The sequence below is a fragment of the Mirounga angustirostris genome, unplaced genomic scaffold (genome assembly GCF_029215605.1).
Source record: "Mirounga angustirostris isolate CCGP_5_RB_7025 unplaced genomic scaffold, mMirAng1.0.hap1 SCAF_1, whole genome shotgun sequence".
NCBI lineage: Eukaryota > Metazoa > Chordata > Mammalia > Carnivora > Phocidae > Mirounga > Mirounga angustirostris.
In genome coordinates, this window is record NW_026991709.1 from 12780754 (window position 1) to 12804773 (window position 24020).

The window sequence follows — 24020 nt, forward strand, 5'->3', positions numbered from 1 at the left end:
AGGGACCATGCTGAGGTTTAAATTTAAAATGTAAGGTTCCATTTTAACATTACTTGATAAGGTTGTATTTAGTTAACAAGATGAGTATTTGCCTTTTTACTTTCAGAGTCATTTGAAAGCTTCTGAACATGCTGCTGATATCCAGATGGTGAATTTTGACTATCATCAAATGGTTAAAGGAGGAAAGGCAGAAAAATTACATAGTGTTCTTAAACCTCAAGTCCAAAAGTTTGTAGATTATGGATTTTTTTATTTCAATGGAAGTGAAGTTCAAAGGTTTGACTGCTCTGTTTCTCTTTTCTTTGAGTTGGAACTTTGCTATATTGTAAAAATTGTTCTTAACATTGAGCTCTTAAATTTCCTTTTTTTTACACCAAAGTTTATCATAAAATAAAATAAAATATCTTTATTATACTTGATTTTAGGCTTGTTTTTCTTTCTTTAGAATTGAACAAGTAATAGTAACAATAGCTTATATTGGCCCATATTATATAAGCCAGGCAGTGTACGTAGTCTTTACATGTACCCGTAACAACAATTGAAGGGATAGGTTTTATTATTATCCCCATTAACATTTGAGGATATTGAGTCATAGGCTATAATTTGCTCCAAATCACATAGCTAAAAAGTGTTAGAACTAGGATTTATCTGGCTCCAGATCTCATGCTCTTATCTGTGAGGCTATTTCACTTCTCTCTTAAAACTAATATTTTAATATATCTTGACCTCAGTAAGGCCTATTAAATGCACATATAAGTAAAAGACATTGCCTATTGTCTGCTTTAGTGTAATTTAAATCTTCAGTTTTTGATTATGAAGTAGAGGAGGAAGGTAAGTATTTAAAAAAACTAAGGTCAGAGTATAGGATGAGGTAAACTTTAGTGAACAAAGCTCAAACTTTTAGTTTTTCAATTTGTGCAATATTTAGTATCAATGCCATAGAAATTTGTAGAGGTCAGTAGAGATAACATCTTAGGCTTTTAAAATTCTTCCATAAATACTTGATTATCTTTTATGTGCAAAGACCTATGGGGTTATGAATTTGAATGCATATTTAGGTCCTGACTACTGGCCTAATTAAAAATAAGTGGGTGTAGATAAATAAATATGTGATAAAGAATATATGACAGAATGTTAACAGTTGTAGACTCTGGATGGTGGGTATGTGGATGTTTGCTGTAAAATTCTTTCATCTTTTTTGTGTGTTTGAAAATTGTAGTAATTAAAAGTTGGGGGTAAAAAGTGGATGCTGTATTTTAATCACCTTAATTGTTCTCATTTTGTTTTAGCTTTATTATTTGTGTTTCGAACTAGCTGTTAAACTTTACTGAATTTGTTGCAGATGCCAGAGTGGTACAGTTCGAACTAACTGCTTGGACTGTCTTGATAGAACAAATAGTGTGCAGGCGTTCCTTGGCTTAGAGGTAAAAAAAAAATAAGTTGAAATGTATGTATGTGACTTGTATCAAATGCCTCTTTCAATGTTTTTGTAATATTTATGTTTCTCATTAGTCACTTTTCATAAAATGAAATTATACTTCATTAAAGGCATTTCTTCTCTTACGGGTTTTCCCTCCGTCAAAATTCCTTTTCATTTAAATGTTCCCTTTACCTGTTCCAAATACTCTCTTAGAGAGCTGATATTTCCCTGTATTGTTCCTTAACTTTCTCTTTAAAAACTGGTATTTATGCTATTCCAACAATTACTTCTTTTGCCTTTTGGAAGAAAAAAAAAATTATATTTATACACACACATATACATACACACACAAACATGGTATATATATATTGGCCTTTGCTCTTTGTGTAGTTTCTTCAGAATTGGGGAGGATCTTTTTTCACATCTATAGGATTATATTTTTGATGGTCTATAACCCAGTGCAATTTATATGGTGTTTTCAAATCAGTCAGCTACTAAAAACAGGATTGGTGAAAATGCAATTATTAGTGAGAATGAGAGTGAATGAGATTCAGCTTCGGTAACAAAGTCTTTGTTTAAAAGTTGTTTTCTTTACCACCTATCCATAAATTCAGTCTAATACAGACATAGTCTCAACTATATGACATACTAGCAATGCTGAGCTTTCTAAGTCTTCCCTGTTATGCAACGGTAGGGGTCATAAGGCTGTGGTGGGTCTTCATTTAGTTACATAGGAACTTAGCATAGTTCTCAAATACTATAAAAAACAGGAATAGGAAATAACATGTTCCTATTTCTTCCAGTTAATGATCTTAAATTTGGCCAGGACATTGGTTAATTAGTTACTTTGCAGCTGAGGTTCTTTCTATCTCAAAAATGAAAGCACAGTGTGTAGAATTCTCTGCTACAGAAATGTATTCTTCATGTAGCTGAATAAATTTTACTGTTGTGCCTTTTTAAAGATTTTGTCATTGAATCTTATTATTAATGTAGAAAATATGACAGAGACAAGAAAACTGAAAGCAGGGATTTGGTCATTTGAATGGCATTTATCACATGGCTTGGGTTTGTCTTGAGTTGTGTTTTTAAGTGGCTGAATATGTTTATTTAGATTCTGAGAGTTAAATTTATTGAAATACTTGAAAGTCTTCATTAAAAGTATAACAAGTGTTAGTTCTCAGAATCTGACTTAGCTGACTATCCACTGTTGGTAGCTAGGTGTGAGAGTACTCCCTTGTATATAGCAATTGGTTGACTGGTTACAAAATTTACTGCTAAAGTAGGCAAAGCCAAACTAGAAGTGAAGACTAGTTTTGCCAAATTCCTTGAAGAGAGGGAGCTATAAATGATAGAGGTAGTACTGAAGGCCAATTTTGTATTATTCATGCTGATGAAGAATAGCTCTGGTTTAAGTCCATAGGTAACCAAATGAACCTAGTTTAGTGTTTTTTATATTACTTTAGTTTTTGATCTCTCTATAAATATGGATAATCACGATACTTATAGATAAAAGGAAACACAAATGAGAAGGAGTTAAGTAAAAATGCAAGGCATAAAACATGACTGGATTCCAAATACAACAAATAGACTGGGTAAAGATTATGCATTGTTTTGGCTGCCAGATTTAAAGGCCAAAGTTCATTCAAAGATGAAGGAATTGTGGTGGCCTGAAGACCTTGCATTCTTACATGATGTATTCCCCCCAGTTCCCCTTTATATACATTACCAATATAGGTTTTATACACTAAACTATCATGACTTTATTTAGAAATAGGACTAATTTATTTAGTTTTGTGATCGTTCAAGAGCAACTCTACTTTTCTCATAATCTCCTGATTTTAATCACCCAAATGTGTAGAACCAATCCAAACATTAAAGAAAATTAGTTATTTCTATATATATTTAAATAACCTAGGCAGATATTTTTCTGTGCTCTATTGCATGCTGTTGAATAATTCTTTTCATGAACAAGGTAAACCAGTCTGATTTATAGAGACATTTTAATAGGGTTAATTTTTTCATTTAACCAGAAAGAATATTGCTGCATGGGAATATTAAGCTATTTGTAAGCTTCACTGATGTGGTATTTACTTTAAAAAGTGAAATGGTGGGACAGAACACAGCCTACCTAGTAAACTGGTAGATTTTCAGAATCCCGTCCCACATAGTCCTATAAATTGTAAATTTTTATTTGATTCTTGTAGTTCTTAAAAAGTCACATCACAGTGTATTAATATACTTATAAAAGTTTCTCTTTTGCTGTTTTAGATGCTAGCTAAACAGCTGGAAGTTCTCGGCTTAGCTGAAAAGCCTCAGTTGGTGACTCGCTTTCAAGAAGTTTTTAGGTCGATGTGGTCCGTGAATGGTGATTCAATCAGTAAGATATATGCAGGGACTGGAGCTCTTGAAGGAAAGGCTAAGGTAGATCTAGATTTATCATAACATTGCAAAAGATCCTTTTAATAAGCTTTTAAATCATCTCTTTTTAAATTAATAGTTGGGGGGCCCCTGGGTGGCTCATTCGGTTAAGTGACTGACTCTTGGTTTTGGCTCAGGTCATAATCTCATGGGTCCTGAGATTGGGCACCACCACCCCTCTTGCAGGCTCCAGGCTCAATGGGGAGTCTGCTTGGGATTCTCTCCCTTCGCCCCTCCCCTCCCATCCCCCTGCTCTCATTTATAAATGAATGAATGAATGAATGAATGAATGTTGGGTTATTTTAGGTATCTGTTTCAGAATTCTGTTTTATTATGCCTTTATGTCCTCTTTAACACTTCCTTTTGTAACACATACCAGTGGTTGGATGGAAGAGAGTTATTTCCCTAGGTTTGGGGGGTATTAGTATGACATATTTAGTTGTTTAGTGGTATAATCCAGTAGGCCTATGTAGGTATTGCTTAAATTTTTTTTTTCATGAGTTTCCCTTACGTATCTGTTTTACACTTTATGTTGTTTATTTTTATTTTAAATATTATTATTTTTTTAACCATAGTCATCCTGATAAGGGGTCCTATCACATTTGGCTTTGTGTTCCCAGCACTTGTAGTGCCTACTGTTTAATAGAATTGTGACAAATAGTGGATGGATGAACAAATCATTGGACAATTTATGCAACACCTCCTAGGAGCCCAGCACCTTTAGGGCTTGATTATTAAGTTTCTATTCTTTTATTTATCTTACCTTGAAAAGGAGGCTATCAAAATGTACAAAAGAAGTGTGAGAGATGGACTTACTTATAATTCTGTGCCTCATCATTACTTTTTAATTGCTGGCCTTATTATCTACAGACCAGTTTCTCCTCTACTATTTGGCACTTATTGAGGGACTTATTTTATATGCTGGAATATTGCCTTTTAAGCCTCCTGTTCTCAGTTGGACTTTATTAACATTTTAAATTTCTACAGTTCTCCAGATTACCTCAAGTATAGAAATAAGGACATTGAACATTTTTATAGTTCTGCAGCCCCCTCAGTACGGCACCTGAAATTCTTTGAAGACCATTCATCATATCTAAGTCTTCTTTTAATTTCTAAATCTTCTTGCTCTTTTATATCTCATAAAATGCCATGCCTCTCTCTGTTCAGAGGTATTGGCCTTACCTGCGAAACTTCTTTTGTTCAATTCACAGAAAAGATTTTTTTTTTTAAGATTTTTATTTATTTATTTGACAGAGAGACACAGCCAGAAAGGGAACACAAGCAGGGTGCGTGGGAGAGGGAGAAGCAGGCTTCCCGCTGAGCAGGCAGCCCGATGCGGGGCTCGATCCCAGGACCCCGGGATCATGACCTGAGCTGAAGGCAGACGCCCAACGACTGAGCCACCCAGGCGCCCCTACAGAAATGATTTTGTTGACATTTACAAATATTTACTTCTTAAATGGGCCCTATTTTTGAAAACCTGAAATTGTTAAACCTCATTTATTATTCCTTGAAAATAGAGAATATCATTCTTACTGTTAAAACTAGATTCTCTACAACTGTTGCTTAAAATATTCTTTTATGTTCTTCTGCCTTTTTGTTTCTGCAGTGACTGTGACAGTATATATACAGAGGTTACATATATTTTCAGTGGTCTTTTGTCTCTAACATAATAGAAACGAAATTTCACATATTAAATATACTAGTCTGAATTGAACTAAATTCTAACATCTGAACTGCTCTTTCTTTTCCTTTCTCTGGGTTCCTTTTGATTAATTGCCTGATAATATGAACGGTGAGTGTCTTTTCAAATAATGTCATTTGTATGTGTTATCGTGTGGAAGGAAATAACATTTTAATTCTCAAATTACTGATATTTCTATAAGGAATGAAAATTACATATTGCAAACAAGCGTTTGGTGGTTTTTGTTTTTTTTTAAGACATCAAAATTCATAAGATCAAAAGAAATCTTTATGGAAACTAACATGCCTAAGTAAAATATGTGCTTATTAAAAGTTATAATCAGAAAATACAGGGTTCCAGTTATGGAATGAATACATCCAGGAATAAAAGGCACAGCTTAGGGAATATAGTCAACAGTACTGTAGTAACATTTCATGGTGACAGATGGTAGCTACACTGGTGGTGTTATCTAATCACTGTGTTGTATATCTGAAACTAATGTAACATTGTGTCTCAGCTGCACTCAAAAAAGAAGTTATACTCAGCTCCCTCACTATAGGAATTGGCCTAAGTTTATCATTTTTATTATTTATATTTACATAGGCAATAAAATGACCTGAGATATACAAACTGTAGTTTGCATTTAATATTTATGAACTATAATGATAAATTTCTTTTTAGACTAGTCCTTCATTCTTATGTTCAGTCTTAGTTTTAACTAATATTAAAGTTATTTAGGAGCAATTCCAATTTTATTTTTCTACTGTTGAAGTACTTTGAAGTTTTTCTAAGAGCGTATGAGTGCACCATATCCTTGATCTCCTCTGCTTCTCCCCACCATTCCATCCCCAGTTCTAAAAGTTACAGTGGAAGAAGTAAATTTCTTGTTTTAAATAAGTACACTTCACTTTATTTCCTTTGTAGTAAACAATTTTAAACATTTACAGCTCTCGATATCATTAGTGGGTGAGGTTGTGGTATTGAGCTTTTTCCATCTTTTTGTGCAGAGCTATTATCCAAAAGGAAAAGAAACAATGACATCTTGAGCCATTTTAATATGATGATTTGATACTCAAAATAGAATGATTAGGTCCTTTTTATTGCATATAAAGTCATATAAAACTGGTTTAAAGTTTCAAAGTGTCTACTGAGTAAAATCAACACTCTTTGGAACAAAAGTCCATGCTCTTTTTTTTCCCAACAGGCTGGAAAGTTAAAAGATGGTGCTCGTTCTGTTACGAGAACGATTCAGAATAACTTCTTTGACAGCTCCAAGCAAGAGGCCATAGATGTTTTACTTCTGGGAAATACTCTAAATAGTGATTTAGCTGACAAAGCTCGAGCACTTTTAACTACAGGAAGTTTGCGTGGTATGCGTACTTACTTTATATTTTGATTACTTTTATGTTATTTATATCCCTTCTAAAAGTCCAAGAAATAAATGTAAATTTATGTACATAAATATTTTTTAGATTGAGTTGATTAAAATAGTTTTGGGAGAAATTTCTATCAATGTAATTTTTTAAAATTGCATTCTCTAAAGGAAGTTGATCTCTTTTGGAATGTTTTTGTCATCAGTGGTATTACTAAACTCTAAAATGAGGCCCATGCATGTTTTCTTTTATAGATAGGATTGAGGGGGTAAATGGTTTAAGTATTGCTAACTTTATATAAGGCAGGATTTCATAGTATTCAGCTAGTACTTTTAATAGAACATTCAATAACCCGATTATATAGAAAACGAATGATTTATTGAGAAAAACAGTACCTATATTGGTTATTTTGCTAATTACTAACCCCAGATTTCTATAACTTGGTTTTTCTATTGTTTGAACAAGCATTAAATCATATTAATAATTTAAAATATTGCTTATTATTGGACACTATTTCATATTTGGCATAAATACATGATTTTCAAGGTGGCTTTTTATCTTTCACTGAGTCTTTTATTAAAAGTGAAAGAATTTGAGCTCATGTCATTGAGTACGTATTTAGTATCATGGGAAAACTCAACATTCATTATAGAACTTAATGAATTAACTTCCTTAATTCCATGTTTTTTTGTCTTAACTTTTCAACATTCTGAACATTTTTACTTCTTCTGTTATCCCCACACCAAACCTTTCAGTTTTCCCTGTGCATGTAAGAGAAATTGTTCCTCGTCAAATAATGTGCTCTTGGATAATTACTTGGTCAAATAGGTCATCATGGATTCTTTCAGAATTCTGTGTGTCGCTGGGGGTAGTTGATTACAGTTGCCCCTCAGAGATCTATTACTAGGCTGGGGGGCTGAGACCCTACTAAAGCTCTAGAAAACAAAGTCTGATTTTACCTACTACTTTTAACTTCAGGCTTTCTTCCTGGCTCCCAGCAGTGGAGACTTAGCTGATTTGCATCTTAACACTTCTTTCCCCCGTTCCTACTTTGATATGGAGGCATGACTAAACAACAGTTGAAAGTAAGCAATTGAAGGAAAGAAGAGAAGTGAGGAAGCTAAGAATTCCCAAACTTGATCATCATTTTTTTTTTTTTAATTTCCCTGCACATTTTCCTATGTGTCAAATAAGCCTAAAAAGAAGTACAGTCAGTTCTGCGATAATGCTTGTTTTGAGAATGGGAATTTGTTCCAACATGGATGCTCTTGAGGGAACATTTTGGGCATAATGTCCATTCTCCATTAGTTTATGCATGGTTTCACCCAGCAGAACTTAGACGGGTAGAAAGAAATAAACAAAACATACACTTATGCATACACTTCAAACCTCTCTCTACCTCACTCCCCCAGGTGTGTTATGAGACATACCCATTCACACTTGGTGTTACCAATTTCCATCCCAATTTCAGAGAACCCATCTTCCATCATTCACAATTACAGTTGACCCTTGAACAACACGGGGCTTGGGGTGCCCACCCCCTAGAGTCAACAATTCAGTTATGACTTCTGATTCCTTAAAAACTTACTAATTACCTACTGTGGATTGTAAGCCTTACTGATAACATAAACAGTTGATTAACACATTTTGTATGTTATATGTATTATATACTGTATTCTTACAATAAAATAAGCTAGAAGAAAGAAAATGGTAAGAGAATCACAAGGAGAAGAAAATACATTTACAGTACTGTATTTAATGAAAAAAATTCACATGTTGAGTGGACCAGTGCAGTTCAGACCCGTGTGCTCAAGGGTCAGCTTACTCACAAGCTGCAACCCTCCTGACGCCCACTTCTTTGTGTATGTGTGTGTGTGTGTGTGTGACACACCCACTTCTACAAGCAAACTTAGGTCTTTTTCAACATGAAATGCCATATTTAAGGAGTATTCATACCTCTCAAGCTATTTAACAATGTAAAACTGTACTACTATTTTTATTAGGTTCCCATCTTTTTTGGTGTGTCACTGTTGAAGGTTTTGAGTGTTGTGCCCTAATCCAGTTTTTCCCCTAAGCTCTGTGACTGTGGGAATCTGTACAGTTTTGCACTGCATGCTGATTTTTTTGGAATGTATATGTTTTGTTATAACTGAACTGGTTGCACTTATCAGCTGAGTCCCAGAAAGAATACTAAAAGGTATATATTAAGGTAGTATCCTTCATGTGTTCAATATCCTCTCGCTCCTTAGGTTTTCAGATTCATATTCACACACACACACACACACACACACACACATAGGGGCAGTCTGAAAAGCAGGCCGAGGACCTCCTGATTATGATGAAACTCTGGACATCACTGAGTCATTGTAGGATTTTTCTTAGATGCTGAGGGTTTGCATCAGATATTGTCATTTATTTTTAATTTTTGGTGTCCTATAGCCATCAGAAAAAATAAAGTCATCAAATCGACTTAAAAGAAAAAAGTGAGGCCATCTTAGAATGTATTGTCATAACACTCTAGATTTTAATTGTAACTTGTTGTTTTACTAATGATTCTTTGTTTTCTTCTTGATGCATCCATAGTTTCTGAACAGACATTACAGTCAGGTACAGTATAGAAAACCAATCTGTAAATAAAAGCAAATTTTTCTAAAGTTGATATTGTAAATAAATAAAGCCATGTAAATGGAAATTTTCTCTTATTTTGCCCTCAGATTCTAACAGGATATATTGATATCTTGTTGTAATCTGAGAAAAAAAATTTTAAGGTCAAGAAAACTAAAGTACCGGGGTGCCTGGGTGGCTCAGATGGTTAAGCGTCTGCCTTCGGCTCAGGTCATGATCCCTGGGTCCTGGGATCGAGCCCCGCATCGGGCTCCCTGCTCTGCAGGAAGCCTGCCTCTCCCTCTCCCTCTCCCACTTTCCCTGCTGTGTTCCCTCTCTTGCTATGTCTCTCTCTGTCAAATAAATAAAATCTTTAAAAAAAAAAAAAAAAGAAAAAGAAAACTAAAGTACCTCGTTTAGAAGGAAATATGTAATGCTGTTTGTCTTCCTATAGCAAATGTTTAATTCTAATTAAATATAGCTCATCTAGTTTTAATTTCACTTTTATATTTCATTGAACAAACATTGTTTGTGTTCTACCTTACACTCTTAATAGGCTAATGGGAAAAACCCAGAAAAGACTATTTTGGATTAATTTCAGAGTACTGTCTATGATATTGATGACTACTTTGCATCATTTCTCACATATAATATTAGAAAAAGCATTGACTTATTTTCTCATACTGTGGAGGAAGTATTTTTTGTAACCATAAGACCTGCACTAAAATGTGATCTGAATTCTTTTAAAAAGCATCAAGATTGCTAACAAAGTTAGAGGAATTAAGTGATTAGGACCGTTTCCTGTTGCTGTGAATCTCATGCCTGCCTTTTCTGGACAAGTTCTATGAACTTGTCCTTAAACATGAATCTGTGGCAAAAGGAACAAAAAAGGCTAAATTCTTGCCAGAAATTTAGCAGAAAAAGACATCTTTCTTCCCTTCACTTAAGATTTGGTATCACTTAAAATTTGTTTTGCTTAGTTGCTGTTCAGAATGTTTTGAGAAACTATTGGTTATTTTTGTGAGAAGGATGGAAGAGGAGAGCACTTGAATATATTTTTGAGTTATGTAATGAAATCCATTTTCTAAAATGATATGGCATTTAGGAATGGACATCTGTTTGAACACAGACTCATTTCTTTCTGCACATTAAGGTGGCAACCAGTTAAGAATAAACTAGAAAATTTTAAAAACGTTTTATTCCATGTATAAACTGATTTGACTTTATTAGTTCACACAACATGGCAACATGTTTTCACACAATTCATTATTTGTCTTGCTGAGTATTTTAAGCTCTTAAATCATTACAGAACTTGTGTTTTGATATAGAATGGATCACAGAGGCAGTTTTCATCATAATAACAATGGCAGTGTTAAAGACCATGTCATAGGGAATGATTCTCTAGGTACTTTCAGTTAACCACACCAACAGATGGGAACAAATCATGTGCTTCCATTACCACCCAACACCTTCTACAAGTAATCAAATCAAATAGCAAGAGGGCTAGAAATCCGCATGTCTGTCCCTGGGAACAGTGGGGGTGGGCTTATATCTACAGCAGCTCCCTTAGGAGAGTCACTGGTCAAACTGTTCTCATTATAATACTAAAATGTTATTTGCCTTTTTCACTCTCATTCTGTCACGAGTCTGCTGTATCTTAGTATCATAAAATAATTAATAATAATAAAATAAAATCATATGGCAAAAGGTGAGAATCATTGTGATTTCCTTTTCCTCTTACCAATTAATTACCAATTAAGTGTTCGTTCTCTGTTTTTAGATTGTGGTCCTATTAAGGTTCTAGCTACTTTAAGTGCTGAGAATTTAATTTAGTCAAAATGAAGTATGATTTAGAAGGAAGATAGATGGTAGTCAAAAAATATGCAGGAAAGAGATTGAGGATCCAAATGTATTGAGCATTCATTTAAGAGTGATTTACTGAGCACTTACTATGCACCAGGCACACTCTTCCAGTGACTAGACATATTGCAGTAAACAAAACAGACCAACATTTCTGCCCCCATGGAATTTCCACTCTTGAGAGGGGAGACAGATAGTTACAGCATAAATAAAACTCACAGTTTGTAAATGGTGATAAATGCTATAGAGAAAAATAAAACAAGGAAGGGATATGGAAGGTTAGGGACAGAATTGCAAATTTTAATAAGATGGGTCAGGAAAAGCCTCACTGGAACTTAAAGAGCCGAAGGAGGTGAGGGAAGAATGTTGCAGGCAGTGGAAACAGTCAATGCAGAGGCCTTGTGGTAGGAGCAGGCTGGCCTCTTACTGAAACAGCAGGGAGTCAGTGGCCGAGCAGTGAGCCAACAGGAAAGAGGTAGCAGATGAGGGCAGGATAGCAATGCAGACTGTTTAGGGCCTTGTAGACCATTGTTAAGGATTTTGACTACTACTCCCAGGAAGATGGGAAGAATTTTGTAGTGACGTCAATCTCTGAAGTCTCACTAGCGTACATAATGTATGTTTTTGTCAGGGAGCCATTTTTCATCAAGCCACCTGTCGGTAGCTAGAATCTTAAATGTCAATGTTCTTAAATGTTTTTGTTTGGAAATAAGAAATAAGACTTATATTTTTACCAGCCTTTAAATGAAAGAGATATGAAAATCAATGGCTATATTCCTAAAAATGTAGAGCCTCTAGTTTTGTACACTATAAAACAATGTACTACTTCATTGAAACAGAACTGTTCTGCATGTTTTATGTTGTTGCAATAATTGTGTAATAGCACTTTTACTGTGACGATTGTATTAAATGTCAAATTTAAAAAAAAATTGTGTTGGTCACTTGCATCGTGCTGGGCTATGCATGTGTCTTATGCTTGTTTGTGCTTCTGATGATAATTATACTTCCCATACATCATTTCTGAGGTATACAAATCGATTTCTGAAAGTGGTTTAAGGCAGCTAAGATTCTGTTGTGTTTTGTTTTTGCTTAGCATCTTCCAAAGTACTCAAGAGCATGTGTGAGAATTTCTACAAGTATTCAAAACCCAAGAAAATTCGAGTATGTGTTGGAACCTGGAACGTGAATGGTGGGAAGCAGTTTCGCAGTATAGCTTTTAAGAATCAGACACTCACCGACTGGCTTCTTGATGCACCCAAATTGGCTGGCATCCAGGAGTTTCAAGGTCCGCTTTTTATAATATGGATTCACTTACTAAATCCTGGCTGGGGTTTATTAATCTATAAAACAAATGTAACACATCACAATATGCATTACTTTATAAAAGAAACTTGGATTTGTAAGTATGAAGGCCAAACCTTTTAAAGGTAACCACACATAAGAAAAACTTGTTCTCTTCTTATTCTTTTAAACTGACACAAAGCAAGCTTGTTTTGTGATTGATAATTTTTTAAGCCTAATATGTTCCATTTTTCAAATCTAGTTCTCTAGGTACCAAGGTAAGAAGTATTTGGGGGGTAGATGATGAAAAATCTTACAAAACTGGTTGTGACATTTGTTGGCACTCTATAAGTTAACAGTACTGATTTATCCTTGGAAAAACTTCGTTGTCATTAATAGCCCAAACCAAACACTGAGCTGAGGATGCTTTTAGGATTTTGATTAGAAGTATGAATTTAAGGCTGCCTTCTCTTTTTAAAAGTCACTTCGAATTCCTTTTTCAAATGGTACACACCTAGCAAGTAATATGTATAAAGGTGAGGTGCATAGGAAAAAGTGTGAGATACAGATTTTCTTTTTTTTAGTTATCTGTAGTCAGTCACATCTTAAGCCCTGGGGTTTTCCCCAGACTTTTATTTAAAATGCCCCTTTTCACTTACATTGAACCCAGTTTGAAATTGTAGTTGTTGTCGTAGTAGTAGTAGTAATAAAAAAAAAACAGTTAACACCACGATTCTGTAAGTACTGTACATCTAGCCATTTATTCCCCATAACAGACCTACTGCATAGACGCAATTATTATTCTAATTTCACAGATGAGGAAACCGAGACACAGCAGGGGAAGCGACCTGTCCAAGGTTGTGGTTAGTAATGGCAAAATCAGGATTTGAACTCTGGCAGTTTGGTTCTGGCGTCATTGTGCCACACTGCAGTTTATGTGTAAATTCTTGGGCAAGTTGCTTAGGTTCTCCAAAGCCTCAGGATCTTGTCTGCAACTAAAGGACAAAAATAATCTGTCTTATAAAGTGTGTGGTAAATGAGATGAGGCATGTATAATCCTTGCACTTAATAGCAGTCAGTAAATAGTTTTGTTTTGTTTCTCAGTCCATACCATTTATAGGCCCTTTTTAGCTACTTATCCTCATTTCTGAATACTTGGGCCGCCCAAGTACCCCTGGGCTGCTTCTCTCAAGTAGCTTCTGTTCTCTCTTCTTCCTTGTCTGTTAGGAGAGAGCGAATGGCTGAAACAGAGGGGTACATCTTAACCCCTGGATCTCTATTAATTTTCTTGGATTCTTCTACCAAGGAAGTAGTAAAAAGGTCAAGCCTCTGGTTTTCACATTTGAATGTGAAAAATCCCTCCTTTTATCTCTAATTTGAGATGATTTCTCAGCCACTTTGTGCCTTTTCTGAAGAATCCCTTTACTTCCCCAATTTTTATTAACTTCAGCCTTTGATAAGTGGCTTGTTTCTCTGGTGCAGACTTCAGCAAGAATTCTTCAAAATGAGTTCTGAAAGGACTTAAGGATCTTTAAGAATAACAGTCTTAAAGCAGCAAACTTAGGAGTTCTGAATAGAAGCTAAATTTAAAGTAGTTTTGTTCCATTCATTGTTTTTGCCTATAATTTGAATCTGGTTAAACGTAGAACACAAAAATGGAATTTTATGAGGTCTGGTGTTGATCTTAGTTGTGCTGGGTTGGGTGGCAGGTGCCATTTGACTAAGGCTACATTTTAAAAGTTTTTCTTGGATGCTTAATTGTAGATAAAAGAAGTAAGCCAACTGATATATTTGCAATTGGTTTTGAAGAAATGGTCGAGTTGAATGCTGGAAACATCGTGAATGCAAGGTAAGCCAACAAGGTAATCGTCTAGTTGAGGGACATGGAAGGCAGATAACTAAGTAGTTGTTACAAAGATAGATTGGGATAATATATGTAAAGGTGCTTTTTTTTTTTTTTAAGATTTATTTATTTATTTGAGGGGTGGAGAGGGGCAGAGGGAAAGGGAGAGAGAATCTTAAGCAGACTGCACTGAGCGTGGAGCCAGACCTGGGGCTCAGTCTCACGACCCTGAGATCATGACCTGAGCCAAAACCAAGAGTCAGTCACTTAACCAGCTGTGCCACCCAGGCCCCCCTTTGCAAATCTTTTAATATCTGGCTTAAAACAGCTGAATTCTCACATCTACTTCTGTATTAGTCTATTGCAATATGTTTTGGTTGAAGTATATGAAGAGAATCACATAAATATTTAGTTGGAAGTAGAAATAATTTAATAGCCTTTTCAGATACTTTCTTCTCTGATACTACACCAAAGCTCAACAAATAGTTTCTTAATGGTTAGTTGAATATGGAATCTGAAACCATAGCAATAAACTTTTTTTGGTGTTCTATTATACTAATATTCATTGGTCTATTTTTTATCCTTGCATGATTTTGAAACATCACGTATTGGTCATTTTGAAAATACTAGTTCACTGAGTTACATAGATCTTCCAAATTTTGACACATTTCATTGTATGATATCAAAGCATCATATTGGTTAGTCTCATTACTGATGTCATCAGCAAATGTTTCAAATATTTGGAAGCTATCAGGATCATAGTAGCAGATACAAGTTTTCCAAAACTCTAATTTTTGCTTGAAAACTCAAATTTTATCATTGGAAAGAAATACTATTGGTTGTTTCCCTTAAAAAGGCAGGCTCATTTGAAAAATGTTTGTCAAATAACCTAAGTCTGAATAACCATAGTCTGTCTGTCATTAGTTCTTTCAAATAAAAATAGTTTTCCATGAAAAAAGTGGCAGTTCAGCTCTCAACGCAAAGTATCCAATGATTTTCCAACCATCATGCTGCAGTGTGCAGCAGAAGTGCTTTGTGCGTATTTCCTATTCATCACATAGAATATGAAAAAGATAGGACTTTGATCAGATGAATAACGTTTATTGCTTCAACAAGGATATTCTTTTTTTTTTTTTTTTAAGATTTTATTCATTCATTTGAGAGAGAGAGAGCACACATGAGAGGGGGGAGGGTCAGAGGGAGAAGCAGACTCCACGCCGAGCAGGGAGCCCGATGCGGGACTCGATCCTGGGACTCCAGGATCATGACCTGAGCTGAAGGCAGTCGCTTAACCAACTGAGCCACCCAGGCGCCCTCAACAAGGATATTCTTAGACGAAATGGCATTTTTTTTTTAACTGCAAGTGCATGATAGTGAAGACTAATGAATCCTAGTACAGTTTGGTGCTTGGATTCATGTGAAGACATCAGCACTTTTACTCATTGTTGCTCTTGCCTCATCATGCAGATGTTGGTCAACAAAAACACAAAAGACAAAAAAATCTTAGTAGTAGTATGAAGATAGTTTTGACCTCATGGGTTTGGGGAAACCCCAGGGATGTTCCCAGACCACACTTTTGAGAACTGCTGTTCTGAAGCCTTATTACAAAATCAAATTACTTAAGTGGAACTTAAAGCTTAAGTGTTTTATTTTAAGAAAGTATACTTGCTTTTAAAGTTGAGCAGTTGCCCATCTTTTCTGACCCTTCTTAAGTTTTCAGAATAAAAATACGGGCTGAAATAGTATGGTATAAGTCATCAGTCTTGCAAACGATTGCAATTTTTTTCTTAGCTGAAGTGAATAACATTCATACAGGGAAGTAGAAAAGTCCAATTTCATTCATTTTGCTGTTTTGAATCTCTTTCCTGAAAATACATATTCAGGTCTTAAAATAGAACATACTCTTATGGTTCCTAGTACCAAATTGTTTGATTGTCTAAGTAGAGCTTAATCAAATTATCTTTAGTAAAGTGGTGATTATTCATTTATTTAACCAATATCTTTTGAGCATCTACTCTAGGTGCTAAAGTTACATTAATGAATAAAACAGGCAAAATCTCTACCTGCATGAATCTTCTATTCTAGTGAAAGAGACAGACAATAAACAGTAACTGTAGTAAGTAAATTACAGGCATACCTCGGAGATATTGCAGGTTCAGCTCTCGACCACTGCACTAAAGCAAGTTATCGCAATCAACTTAGTCAAATGAATTTTTTTCCTTCCTGATGCATATAAAAATTGTTTACACTATACTGTACTCACTAAGTGTGCAATGGCATTATGCGTAACCAACAGTATACACACCTTAATTAAAAAGTACTTCATTGCGGGGCGCCTGGGTGGCTCAGTCGTTAAGCGTCTGCCTTCAGCTCAGGTCATGATCCCAGGGTTCTGGGATGGAGCCCCACATCGGGCTCCCTGCTCCGCGGGAATCCTGCTTCTCCCTCTCCCACTCCCCCTGCTTGTGTTTCCTCTCTCACTGTGTCTCTCTCTGTCAAATAAATAATAAAATCTTAAAAAAAAAAAAAAAAACTTCATTGCTAAAAAATGCTAATCATCATCTGAGCTTTCTGCTAGTCATAATCATTGACCACAGATCACCATAACAAATATAATAAAAATGAAAAAGTTTGAAATACTGTGAGAATTGTCAAAATGTGACACAGAGACAGGAAATAAGCAAATGCTGTTGGAAAAATGGCACTGATGGGCCTGCTTGACACAGGGTTGCCACAGACCTTCAATTTGTAAAAAACGCAATATCTGGGAAGCACAATAAAGCAAATCACAGTAAGACAAGGTGTGCTTGTATGTAGCGTGGTGGAAGACGGTAAGTGGAATGGAAAATAAACAGGTAAAGGGGATCAGGCATGTGGATTTGGGGGTGTGGTGCAGCTTAAATGGAATGATCAGGTAGGGTTCACTGGACCTGAGAAGTGAGCTGGATAAAGAGATGAAAGCCGTCATTCTCTTCTCAGAATCCAAGTTGTAGTGGTAGGATTATGGTAGGTAGTAGAAGAGAATCCATGTGCTGGATTTGTATTTTGGAGGTGGTATGGCAGTGTTAGATTAGGTAAATGGGCGTGAGGTCATATTCTGGCTTACTGCTTATCATGTGTGTAGCCTGGAACTATGAGAACACTTTTTTGTTCTCCTTTAGAGGTTCTTGGGGGTTCTTTGGAGGTTCAAACTTGTTACTCTGAAAATCCATAAAGACCCAGGCATTTATGCTACCTTCTTTGTATGAACTGTGTTTCAGACTAATGAAATAGTTGAGTAAAGTTCTTTAGAGAAGAATTCTAACTTACTACAAATGCCTATGGAATGCTGCAATTATAAAATCAACATTGTGCAGCCCCTAATGAAGTAATGGCAGTGATCAATAGATACAAAAATCTTAGCAGGATTAATGGGGGAGCTTTTCATTTATAAAGAGTTGATTAGATTGTCAAAGTCTGCACAGCAGATCAAGTGTAACAGCACAGAGATTATGTACTTCCTGCTTTGATGCAAGGGGGACTGCACTAACCATGAGGTTATTTTTGCCAAAAAACAATGAATAAATTTGAATGGCTTTCTTAAGCCTTCTACATTAACCAGTTTAAAGCAAATATGAGAGTTAGAGGGACAAGTTAAGATACTGTGAAGAGACGTCAGTCAGATCCAGGCTGTCAAACATTTCACAGACAAATGGCCTAACTTCTTAAAAAATAAATAGCATTAGAAAGGGGATGGAGTGGCAAGGGTTGAGAAACTATTAAAGATTCAAGAGATATAACAAGCAAATGCAGTGTGTCGGCCCTATTTGGACCCTGTTTTATTTTATTTTATTTTTTAAGATTTTATTTATTTGAGAGAGAGTGAGTGAGTGAGCAGGAGAAGGGGCAGAGGAGAGAGGGGGAGAATCTCAAGCAGATTCCATACTGAGCACAGAGCCCGATGTGGGGCTTGATCTCACAATCCTGATGAGATCATGACCTGAGCCAAAATCAAGAGTTGTTTGCTTAACTGACTGAGCCACCCAGGTGCCCCCTTGGACCCTGTTTTAAAGAAACCTACTGTGAGAAGACATTTAATTAGGGAAATTTAAATATGAACTGAGTATTAGATGGTATTAAGTAATTGTGTGATAATGGCATTGTGAGTATGTAAAAATAAAAATGTCCATTGCATTAGATGATGCATACTAAAGTATATATGTGTGAAATGGTATTTGTCTTAGATTCGATTTAAAATATTCACACACACACAAGTGAGGGGAGATGGAAGAAAAAAGACTGGCAAAATACTGATAATTATTGAAGCTAGGTAATAGATTTATGGTGCTTTAGCTTATGATTATCTCTTTTTTTGTGCATGTTTAAAATTTTCCATGATAAGCTTATAAAAGATAGTACTTATAGTACAGAAAAAAGAAAAGAGGGGAAAATGTACTTCTCTGTTACCCTAATGAATACTACAGAATAAGTATAACTGGAAATTACTCAAATGGTGAGCACTTATTTAATAAGTATGCTCAGATTTTCTTTGTAAAGGAGCAATAGACTTCAAAGTATGATATTCTTTTGGCTAAATTTTAGGTTTTTCTTTTTAAAGGAAAAAAGAAACCAGCCTATATAAAGACTTCACTGTCGGTGTGGATTTCATGACTATTTGGTAGTCTTATGAAATTTGGGGATATAAAGATATAATTTACAATTGCCTTATAAAATAGGCTGTATTGTCAAGGTCTTTTAAAAGATTCCCTTTTTAATATTTTCTGCTAGCACAACAAATCAGAAGCTCTGGGCTGTGGAGCTGCAGAAGACCATCTCCAGAGACAACAAGTATGTGCTGCTCGCCTCTGAGCAGTTGGTGGGCGTCTGCCTGTTTGTTTTTATCAGACCACAGCACGCTCCCTTCATCAGGTCAGTAAACAGAGCATCTCCCGTGGCTCATTCCTACCATAGCGTAACAAGCAAAAGACCTGGCATGTTTGTTGCTCCAGAGAAAAATTTACTCATAAAAAAGAAAAACGTACTCATGAATCTTGGCTTTAAATGTGTTTTTAATTAAAGAATCACTAATAGTTTCACCATACTGTTGCACAGCCTCGTCCTCAAACTGTAGTTTTGTATTTCTTTCATAGACATTCCTGATTTCTGACACGCACAGAACTATTGGAAGTTCCAGTCTTTGATTTAGAGTCTTCTGTTTTAAAGGGATGTTGCAGTTGATACTGTGAAGACTGGAATGGGAGGTGCCACTGGAAATAAGGGAGCAGTTGCAATACGAATGCTATTCCATACAACAAGCCTCTGCTTCGTCTGTAGCCACTTTGCTGCAGGGCAATCACAAGTCAAAGAAAGAAATGAAGATTTTGTAGAAATAGCACGAAAGTTGAGTTTTCCAATGGTAGGCTCTTACTGCTTGTTCTTGAAGATGAAGCTTTGAAATGTGTACTTTAATTTACCCCAAATTCTCTAACCGTTTTTGCAAACTTAAGATAGTTCCTAGGAACATCAACAGTGTTCACCTAAATTGATGTTGCATGTGTTACTACTCTTGGGTCAAATAAATAGGGCCTGCCCAGGGGAAGGCAAGCATATTTGAGGCAAAGAAATAGTTGTAAAACATTTTTCAAATTGACTGTGTAGAATCTAAAATCCCTTCTCCTTGCCTTCAGGGAAGGATGCTGTTTTCCCACGACTATGTATTTTGGTGTGGTGACTTCAACTATCGCATTGATCTCCCTAATGAAGAAGTTAAAGAGCTGATAAGACAGCAAAATTGGGATTCTCTTATAGCAGGAGATCAGCTTATCAATCAAAAAAATGCTGGACAGGTATATACATATTTAAGAAGATACTTGCATGGAGAAGAAGGGGATCTTTTGTTATGAAACGTGCTTTCCTTAATCACAATATTCCCTTTTTTTTTTTTAATCTCTTGGAGTCTCTCTCTCTCTCTCTTTTTTTTTTTTTTTTTTTTTTTTTTGAGAGGGGGAGAGAAGGTTGGGGGTGGGCAGAGGGAAAGGGAGAGAGAGAATCCCAAGCAGGCTCCATACTCAGTGTGGAGCCCTATAGCAGGGCTCGATCTTATGACCCTGAGATCATGACCTGAGCCAAAATCGAGTCAGACGCTTAACCAACTGAGCCACCCAGGCACCCCACTTAGAGTCTCTTTATACTTATATACATGTCTCTCGTTTAACATATACAGAATTACATTTCCTTAAAAAAATGAAAAGAAAAAGAAGACTCTTAATAATTCCCAGGAGGAAAAATATATTAAAGTATACATGTCTCTCGTTTAACATATACAAATTACATTTTATTAAAAAAAATTTTTAAAAACGAAAACAAAAAGAAGACTCTTGATAATTCCCAGGAGGAAAAGTATATTAAAGTCTCTGTAAGATTCACCTTCAAGTGGAAGAGTACACATTTTTGGTTCCTTCTTTTTCAGTAATAGTGAATTTAGAATTTTTGTCTTCAGAGCCACTGTTTTTTGGCTTTAAGACCCTGTGGTAATCTGCTTTATTCTTTCTTTATTTATTCTTTTGTTTCTTATATCATCTGCCTTTCTAAAACTTATTTTTTAAAACTTACAACCACAGAATTTTGGAAGGCTAAATTTTTTTTTTTTTTTTAAAGTAAGAGGTGATTGAGGCCCCTTGATATGGTGCCTTTGTGATCATCTGACTTATACTCTACCACTTTAGGCCCCACTTAACTTTTTAGGTCTTACTTCCTCATTTGATAATTAGATGTCAAGACTATAGGATTTCTAAAATCCATTATAGTTTTAAGTATCTCTTATAGCGCAAAGGTCTGGTAGAATTCCCTTATTCACCTTTTTTACTTTGTTTAATGAAAGGTCAAACAAGTGGCATGAACAAGTCCTAGGTTATTTTTTCTTAAACCTTTGTTCCATTCAGTTAAAAGTGTTCATCTGACGGACACAAATTTTGTGTGAATCTCCAGCACATAATGGACATTTAATAAATGGCTTGCCTGAATGAAAAAGAACTTTTTTTTTCCAAATAACTTACTTTATATATGTTTGTTTTAGATTTTTAGAGGATTTTTAGAAGGAAAAGTAACCTTTGCTCCGACATACAAATATGACTTGTTTTCTGATGACTATGACACCAGTGAAAAGTGCCGCACCCCTGCCTGGACAGACCGTGTCCTCTGGAGAAGAAGGAAGTGGCCTTTTGATAGATCAGGTTGGGACATGGATTTCCTCATTTAAATGAGCTAGCTCATGCAAATTTTATGAGGAAGAAGGGAATGATATAAATATCAAGGGAGGAGGGCTGTCAACCAGGTTTGGAAACCTTTCAACCGAGGTTTTCTAGAATAGAAGAAATAAAATATAAAACAATTAAAAAAATATTCTCAGACTTGCTTATAATAATTTAATTTTTTGGTCTATTTTCTTTCAGTGACATAATTTCATATAAAGAGAAGCAGGGAAACATTTTTATGAAATTTTTATGAGAATTTCAATGGAGTGCTAATGAAGGTTTTTAATTTGAATAACTAATCTGCTTTGTAAATATTATGAACTGCCCCTTGTCTGTTGAATTACTTATGAAACACTAGGTAGTCACAGGTCTTTAAGTAATCTCAGAAGTAAAGCCTTAATTATTTACTAAGTAAAGAATAAAATGATAATTTAACCAAAACCTTTCTAACTTAAAGTTATCTAGACTTCCTGCTGCTTAACAAGTGTATCAGGCATCCCAGCCTCAGGCAACTGAAGCCTATAAAGCAAAGAAGCTAGCTGGCTCCTCCATCATCTGTCATGCTCATGTGGCTTCTCTTCTGTGTGTGTGTGTGTGTGTGTGTGTGTTTGTTTTTAATTCTGACTGCAGCTGAAGATTTAGATCTTCTAAATGCTAGTTTTCAAGATGGAAGCAAAATCCTCTACACATGGACTCCTGGCACTTTGCTGCACTACGGAAGAGCTGAGCTGAAGACCTCCGACCATAGGTTTAAACAGTCTTGGTATTTCTAATGGTGCTTGAAATTTATTTGAAATACATCTTTTCTTAAACATGTCTAACACATCCATCTTCCTTTATGCCTTAAGGCCTGTCGTTGCCCTGATTGATATAGATATATTTGAAGTTGAAGCTGAAGAGAGGCAAAACATTTATAAAGAAGTAATTGCAGTTCAGGGTCCGCCAGATGGTACAGTTTTGGTCTCAATCAAAAGTTCTGTCCCAGAAAATATTTTTTTCGATGATGCTTTGATTGATGAGCTTCTGCAGCAGTTTACAAATTTTGGTGAAGTTATACTCATAAGGTGAGTAAAATATTTAGTGTGCAAAAGCGGCTCATGACTCCTAAATATTTTCTATATTAGAAATTACCTTTTTATTGTTTGAATAGCATATGAATGTGGTAGACCCTTGAATGATGTGGGAGTTGGGGGCACTGATCCTCCCATGCAGTCGAAAATCCACTTAGAAGTTTGACTCCCCAAAAACTACTAATAGTCTACTGTTGACTGGAAGCCTTACCGATAATGTAAACAGTCAATTAACACATATTTTATATGTTATGTGTCTTACATACTTACAATAAAGTAAGCTAGAGGAAAGAAAATGTTAAAATTGTAAGGAAGAGAACAAACATTTACAGTACTGTACTGTATCAGGAAAAATCCACATAAGCGGACACCTGCAGTTCAAATCTGTGTTGTTTAAGGGTCAACTGTATTTTTATTTCCAAACTACAGGAAAAACATACTATAGAAATGTTGTTCAAAGAGTTCATAGGTTTTGAAACTGAACTCTGGTTAGAAAGTTTGAAGTTGAGTAATAAAAGTTGATGTGAACAATTGATGACAAAAATATGTGCACATTTAGATGTGGTGTCTTAAGATTCCCATACGGTCTAATGTATAACAAAGCCCTACAGCAAAATGAAGCTGCGATCACTGTTTTATTTTTGTAAGGAGAGTTAGGAGTAAAGCAGAGTGACTTTTCCTCCCTCGGTTTAAGAAATTTGATGTTTTAAGTAATTTTAAGTACATTTAATTTCCAACTAAGGGAGAAGCAGCACCACCAGATGAACAGTCAGGAGTCATCCAGTCCAGTCTTCGTTTCTGTCATTGACTTAACCATCTGCCTTTTGCAGAACCAGATGCTTCTTTCCTTGTTCAAAAAAAAATGTTCTCTTCCAAGTAGACAGCACTTTTGAGAGACTGAATGACATGTATGTGTTTGAATTTCATAGGGAAGAGGTTTGATTCCTTTCTGTGCTTTTCATCTACTCATTTAGGTATGTTTTATAGCTATTTGGTGGGTGGATCTCTGTACGAGGTGTGGTGGAAGAGCAGAGGAGAAATTGAAGACTTGATTCCTACTTGTAATCCAATGGAAAGATCAGGATTGTATAATGGCTTCCCTAGATACTAAACAGAGTACCCCACAGACTGAAGATGGTGTGTTTTCTGTAGAGTGAGAAGCCTGCCCAAGAAACCTAGAGTCCTTTCAGAAAGTAAATGACCAAATAGAGACGAAATTGCATTTATATATCCTT

At 35.5% G+C, this 24020-nt stretch overlaps 1 protein-coding gene across 12 annotated transcripts in view; it reads left to right on the plus strand.

The window, feature by feature from the left end:
* SYNJ1 (synaptojanin 1) overlaps positions 1–24020 on the plus strand; it is an 84764-nt gene that overhangs the window by 35499 nt on the left and 25245 nt on the right. For 10 of the 12 annotated variants that reach the window (XM_045902542.3, XM_064579402.1, XM_045902545.3 and 7 more), the window contains exons 9-20: positions 107–276; positions 1343–1424; positions 3689–3841; positions 6727–6892; positions 12453–12644; positions 14405–14489; positions 19251–19391; positions 19686–19878; positions 20150–20308; positions 21538–21694; positions 22346–22463; positions 22564–22779. In XM_045902542.3, the coding sequence (XP_045758498.1) occupies positions 107–276; positions 1343–1424; positions 3689–3841; positions 6727–6892; positions 12453–12644; positions 14405–14489; positions 19251–19391; positions 19686–19878; positions 20150–20308; positions 21538–21694; positions 22346–22463; positions 22564–22779 (1832 nt within the window). The remainder of the gene's footprint in view (positions 1–106; positions 277–1342; positions 1425–3688; positions 3842–6726; positions 6893–12452; positions 12645–14404; positions 14490–19250; positions 19392–19685; positions 19879–20149; positions 20309–21537; positions 21695–22345; positions 22464–22563; positions 22780–24020) is intronic. The other 2 variants (XM_045902543.3, XM_045902549.3) reach the window with 1 other exon arrangement.